Here is a 6,905-nt window from a genome sequence, read left to right on the forward strand (position 1 = left end):
TGAATATGCGTTAGTGGATTTATTTTGGAAGGGTTTTTTTCAATTCAGTTTCAAATTGGGTATGCAGAAGGATGGAAATGTTTTTGAAAATGTATTTAAGTTGTTTCTAAAGAAAGGGGAGTGGAAACATTTTAATGATGTCAAAATGCCCTGAAATCCTAAGAATTTCCCGTGAAGACTGATCCACTTCACTAGAAATTGTTGGAACAGATGGGATTTAATTATAAAATGATTAAGAAACACCAGTCTCTATTCAAAGTGTATAATTACTTTGAAAATCTATTATTTCCCTGGGGAAATTATGAAGAGTTGTTATCTTAAATTGACTAGTTACTCAAATAGGTTTATTTTTTGATTTAACATGGGTTCATAGGTAAAATTATCAGTTCCCTGGGGTTATGGTCTTTGGGTAAATACACAAATGTGCTTTGTTCATTCTACATATAAAAGGGAAATATATGTTAAAAAGGGATGACAGTTACTCCAAAGGGTTTATTGAAGTGTGGGTCTCTGCGAGGGTTATGTTGATAACTACATAATCTGTAACTCGTCTCAGAGATCGCCAGTAGAATAAGGGAGTTATCATGGAAGGTGACGTCAGAATGCTTTAATGCATGGGAGAGATTATCACCACAACAAGTGTGTGTGGAGCTCAAACCCACCCTAACCGGCTGAATAGTGAGGGACAACTGTGTCTGATGACCTGTGAACTGTATCTAAAATAGACATGCTGGAATGATATGTGCTGGGAGAAGAAAGACTAAAGGGGATTGGGGTTTTATTACCAGGCCACTCATGACAGAAAAACAGAGACAAAAGGGCTATTTGGAAAATAGATATTACTGGTACTAAGGTCTCCCGGGTGGCGCAGTGGTCTAGGGCACTGCATCGCAGTGCTAGCTGCGCCACCAGAGTCTCTGGGTTCGTGCCCAGGCTGGGCTGGGTTCGCGCCCAGGCTCTGTCGCAGCCGGCCGCAACCGGGAGATCTGTGGGGCGACGCACAATTGGCATAGTGTCGTCCGGGTTAGGGAGGGTTTGGCCGGTAGGGATATCCTTGTCTCAGTATGTAAAAAAATAAAATAATAATAAAATAAAAAATGTAATAAAATGTATGCATTTCGCTCTGGATAAGCGACAGAGTGTCTGCTCTTGGCCGGTAGGGATATCCTTGTCTCAGTATGTAAAAATGTAATAAAATGTATGCACTCTACTGTAAGTCGCTCTGGATAAGAGCGTCTGCTAAATGACTAAAATGTAAAAAATAAAAAATAAAATGTACTAAAAGTTTTTAGTATAAATGTTAATTATAAAAGGGATGATGTGTATTGAATAGATAAGGTCAAATTTGAGTTAAAGTAAGCACTAAGGACTGTTATCCTGAATATTGGGTTGGACAATTTATAAACAACGTTTAGTTATGATTTGGATATAGAACTGTTTAAATTTACGAGGCCAGGGAAGCTCTGGAAACTAATCCTGAGACAGGGTGATTGACAGAATTTACAGAATATTAGATTAAAGGTTTTTGTTTCTTTTGTTTTATAATGTCATTGGAATTGTAATGATAAATTGTAATGATATAAGTAATTGAATAAAAGGTATAGTCTGTTGTGCGATAACACCCAAGGATGAAGAAGAAAGAGACCAACATAACATGGGCATAGAATGAAATGGATGGACGGTTTCCCCAGGTTTAGTTACATTACAAATAGTGGTAATTTATTGCAAATATGCAGTTATTATAATTTATTTTTCTCTTTTTTCTTGTTTGGTCAATTTATTTTTGTTTTGAGGAACATAAGTGTGTATATCGTTCCTGAGGAGGGACTGTTATAAATTGACTAAAATTGATTTGAGAATGTTTAAGTATGTATCAAACTATGGAAGGAAATTAGGAGTAGTGACTCATGTGTTATGGGTTAGAAAAACTGTAACTACATTGGGGATATGAGGGGAATCATAAATGAAGGTTATGGTAGTGAAGGGGTGTTATTTCTAGAAACGATGTATATTATTAGAGGAGATAACTCACAGAAAAGGAAGGACAGTTGCCCTTGTAAAATATAGGGATATAAAACATAGGGACAATTCTAAAGTAAATTAAACATTACAGATACCTAGATTATGGTAAACGTAATAAGTGGTGGCATTTTGAACACTAGAGCAAAAGTTATGATTGGATATTCTTCCAACTGGAAGACACTTGACTGATTACATGTTATTCTTACAGCAGTTGCTGTAGGGACCATCATTTGGCTATCATTATGAATATTTATTTGGCAGGAGGCCAGGTATTTGAGACAGAATGTTTACATAGGGCTGTTATTTAAAATTAAGATTTAGTGATCTTGCTATAAGAAGAAAGTCTGTTGTCAGGAAATAACCCATGTGTTAGTGTGTATGTCCTCAGGAAAAAACAGCACATAAGCCAGAAATGGAAGGGCTTGGGCTGAATTCTGGAGACTGAGTGTACATCAAGATACACCAGGCTGGGGGTATACTTCTTACAGCACCTGCAGTGGTAAAGATCGTCATGTCTCTCTTTGGTGGGTGCATAATTCTCACAAGAAGTAAGGTCCAGCTGAATAATGGGTGAGCTTGAAAACACCATGACAGAGGACATGGAACCAGAGAGAGAGAGAGAGAGAGAGAGAGAGAGAGAGAGACTAGATTCCACTGTAGACATACTGGGTTGAGTTTGGGGGCTACTTGTTTTATTTGTTAATGCATCATGTGAAAAAGGATAGATGTTAGGGTAGTTGTACTCTAAACAACATGTTGAAGGAATTGATGTGAAAGCATATACAGTGTTGAATTACTTCAAGAAGAGATAATGTTGATTAAGGTTATGCACATGCTTATCAGTTGAAATGGAGCAGATGGGAAACTAAGTAAAAAATGACATGATTTGGGAACACCTCTCAGAACCTGGGGCCGAAAGGGGAAGACTGGGTGGAAGCATGAGGAAGCTTTTTAGGGCTTTTATTTTTGTGGAAGTCCAGCAGAAAAGTATCCTGGAGGCATAGAGTCAGGTGAAGAGAGAGTGGGAATCGTCATGGTCTCCGATTTCAGTTTTCATGAATATATTTATGCATAACACATAACATTGTCAATACTGATATGTTTTGTCTTTTGCTTTCCAAGTCTTATGTTTAGGAAACCAGAAGGAGAGGGGTTCGCCAGCTTCAGCTGGAATGTCAGTTTGTTGTGTGATGAGTGATGGAAGTAAGAGTATGTATGGTGTAATCATAGAACAGAGGCCATAAGTCTCTAAGTCTGAATGCCTCACAGAAAGAAGGCAGAAACCTGAACCAGGACGAGGTTCCACGTTTGATGATCCAAGGGGACCAGAAGGACCTCTCCCAGTGATACCAGGAGATCTAGTGTACATTTGAGTGTTCCGGAGGAAGTGGGATCAACCGAGGAGAGAAGGACCATACGAGGTGGCCAAAGCAACAAGAACGGCCGTCCAAGTGAAAGGAAGCCAGACGTGATACCATCTGAACCACTGCACCCGAGTCCCAACAGAGAGAAGGACACAACCATATAGAGATGAGGACACAGAGGATGCTGATCCACCAGGCAGGAGCCCGGAAGGAGCAGGAACAGCGAAAGCAATCGAGACGCCAGGGAGGAGCCAAAAGAACAGCAGACCAAGTGAAAGCCAAAATACGACAGGTGCATCGCCTAAGGCACCCAGAAGAAGACGAAGGAAAGACAACCCTGGAGAGAGAACCTGCGAACAACCAGTATTCTCTCCTGTGGGGCCAGAGAGTCCAGGGATGGGGGGGAGTAACATGCCTGCTACTCTTGATGACATACCTGTTGTGGCAGACCTCCTTGAAGGAAACCCTCCACAGTGGGACCCCGAAGTACCACCTACAGAATGGGAACATCTCTTCCCTGAAATTAATACTTTTCCAGATGGAAGCCCAGTCTGGCCTGAGGAGGGAGCCTCAGGGGAAGAAAGAGGAGGAGAGGCCTCACAAGGAACAGAAGGAGAGACCCCACAAAGAGGAGGAAAAGTCCCGCAAGCTGAAGAAAATGGGGATTTCCCCACAATTGACTTTTCAGCTCTTGGATGGTCCCCTTAACAGACAATTGAAATTAGAACCACAGAAGAACAATGACATTGACATAACAGAAGTAACAGTGAACGCTAGTATAGAATCAACAGACTCACGCACAATCAAGAAGTATGGTGTAAGCAGGAAGAGAAGAGAGGAATCAGCCAAACAATCCAAAAAGACTGACAAGGTTAGAATCTCTGTTCCACCTCAACTCATAACAGAAGCAGGAGAACTGAAGTCTATTTCAATCATAAGGACCAAACCCTTACCGGAGATTGCACTCTGTGGATGGACACATCACCAAACAAAGGGAGAAGTCATTTGGGACCCGAAAGGATGTGACCTGACATTAATCAAAGAAAAAGACGAGTGGGTGCTCATCATGAACAAGATTGAACCAGTGGAAGGTGAAGAACATATAGTTGAAATAACAAGAACAACAGTGACCGAAGAGAGTAGCAGCACGGTCATTAGAATTGATCCCACCCCTGCACCTGAACAGGAAGAACCTGTGACAACTAGAACAACGACAACAACAATGGTGGCAGCTGCTGTGAAGACTACAGTAGCTACCACTAAGATAACATCAACTGCCCTTACCAAGCAGTCCACTGTACCCACAAAGAAACCTGAGACATCAGAACCAGAAGGGTTTTTTACTGACATTTGGAACTTTCTGATAAACACTAACAATCTGCCTCGAGAAAAGGACAATGTGACTCCAACTGATGCTTTAACCCCAGAACTATACAAGGACAACTCATTGGAGAAATTAGTGGGAAATGAATGGTATGAATGGGCTAAGTATACGGCAAACAAACACAGAATGGACAATTGTATTTATTGTAGCAAATCACCTTTGTCTGATCTTTTGATAGTACCTGAACTTGCATCATTTGAAGAATGTGTTAAATGGAAAATGTTCAATGTATTCAGAGAAAATACTACATTCCTTTGTGTAACATAGAATGCAGTTTGGCATTAGGTAACACTAAAGGCAGAAGTGAATTAAATAAAAAATATGTTGGGAGAACATGAATGTGCAACATATGACATAAGAACTGAATTGAATGATCCTCATAATGATAGGTTTACTATTGTAAAAATAAAAAATGAATGTTTCTACAGCTATGGAGATAATGGGATGGATGTGGGAAACACTATAGTTAATTGAATAAACTATTTGGGTGTTAGAAACTGCAGGAGTTAGTAAATTTGATAAAGGAATGGTTGTGAAACACAAAGGTAAATGTGGTAATATAACTCAAGTAACATTATATCTTGAAATGTTAAAGAATCAGGATTAAGGAATAGCTGATAGTTTCTGGATGTGTGGGCATACTATATGCTCATTGCTTCTTCACAATATAATGATTGATTATAAGTGTTTTATTTTTTACAGAATAGATATTTTACTCCTATCTATGTTATTGTTTGGAGATGTTTGGTCTAGTTGGGTTTTGTAAGTGTTTTATGTTTCAAATTGGATCTTTTACTCCTATCTGTATTKACGTTTGGAGATGTTTGGTCCAGTTGACCTATATGCTTTATTCACAGTTAACCTGTATGCTTTATTCACATTTGATAATCTTTTTGCCCATCTTTGGTATTGACCTTCACCATCTTGATATCCTTTTAGTATAGTGTGTGGGACTGATTAGCCCCAGAGGAGGGATTTGTGGTAGTTATTGTTACATATAGAGACATACAGTATATGACACTATTGAGCAAAGACAGGTGTACATTAGACCACAAGAGGAGAAGGCGACACTTGAGTGCATTTGCCATTCTGGAAAGAACAGGAAACCAAAGATTAGCAGACATGAGTGAAGGGCCACAGGCTGGAGGGAACAGGAAACCAAGAATTAACAGACATAATGGCCAAAGCCATAAAATGCATAAATGCTTAGGGTAAAGAGGAAGAGGCGACATTTAAGTGCATTGTCTATTGTAGAGGACAGGAAACCAAAGCAAGGCCATGAGTGCATAGGACAGCTGGACATACTGAGGTCAGAGGGACACACAAAGGAGGGTGCCAGCCAAATGACCAACAGATGGACTATAGACATAGTACATATATCATTCTTAGGACACGAAAGGGTCCTGCCACCATTGTAATCTAATCAAGAGCGGATACAGGCGTTATTGGGCATGAACAAGCAGGAAGCCTGAACTGAAAGATAATGGTGGCAGATGACCTGAGGGAAGTAACTTCAWTAACATGTGGAATGYACTCATATGCTGTGTGTGTATAAATACAGAGCCAGTGCTCTGGGAAAGGGTGTGTTCCGCGGACCATCTAGGCTTCTGATATATTTGTATTAAAGTCTATATTGAATTCACAAGTTCTTGTAAGAATGTTATATTTCTGAGACGATTCTCCACGACACTTACAGGCCGCTGTCACGAACGTCGTAATCCTCCTCGTCTGAGGAGGAGTAAGGATCGGACCAAAGCGCAGCGTGGTTTGATGAATACATACTTGATTTATTTAACGAAGACAAAAACAATAAACAAACTTACAAAAACAACAAAACGAACGTGACGCTATAAAACGAAAGTGCAGACACAAGCAACCAACGTATAGACATAGACAATAACCCACAACCCACAATACAAAACAGGCTACCTAAATATGGTTTCCAATCAGAGACAACGCAAAACACCTGCCTCTGATTGAGAACCATATCAGGCCAAACACAGAAATAGACAAACCAGACATACAACATAGAATGCCCACACAGATCACACCCTGACCAACCAAAACATAAAACATACAAAGCAAACTATGGTCAGGGCGTGACAGCCACAACAATCTTCTACTAATGGAGTCTG

The 6,905-nt window shown here is 40.0% G+C and overlaps 1 protein-coding gene across 2 annotated transcripts; it reads left to right on the plus strand.

The window, feature by feature from the left end:
• The first annotated feature begins 1,893 nt into the window (after positions 1–1,893).
• On the plus strand, positions 1,894–6,368 carry LOC111970230 (uncharacterized). 2 transcript variants are annotated; one of them, XM_070445675.1, is made up of 3 exons: positions 1,894–2,592; positions 3,145–4,477; positions 4,545–6,368. In XM_070445675.1, the coding sequence occupies exons 2-3, from the start codon at positions 3,553–3,555 to the stop codon at positions 4,583–4,585; spliced, it is 966 nt and encodes a 321-aa protein (XP_070301776.1). In that variant the 5' UTR covers positions 1,894–2,592; positions 3,145–3,552; the 3' UTR covers positions 4,586–6,368. The 2 variants fall into 2 exon arrangements, with proteins under 2 accessions (XP_070301776.1, XP_070301775.1); XM_070445674.1 differs by having other exon boundaries at positions 1,894–4,477.
• Positions 6,369–6,905: the final 537 nt, after the last annotated feature.

The sequence above is a fragment of the Salvelinus sp. IW2-2015 genome, linkage group LG11, assembly GCF_002910315.2.
Source record: "Salvelinus sp. IW2-2015 linkage group LG11, ASM291031v2, whole genome shotgun sequence".
Taxonomy (NCBI): Eukaryota; Metazoa; Chordata; class Actinopteri; order Salmoniformes; family Salmonidae; genus Salvelinus; species Salvelinus sp. IW2-2015.

Coding starts and splice junctions, on each gene's coding strand:
- LOC111970230 (XM_070445674.1), top strand. CDS start 3,553: ATGAGGACACAGAGGATGCTGATCCACCAGGCAGGAGCCCGGAAGGAG. Junction 4,478..4,544: donor CAAGATTGAACCAGTGGAAG/GTGAAGAACATA, acceptor CACGGTCATTAG/AATTGATCCCACCCCTGCAC.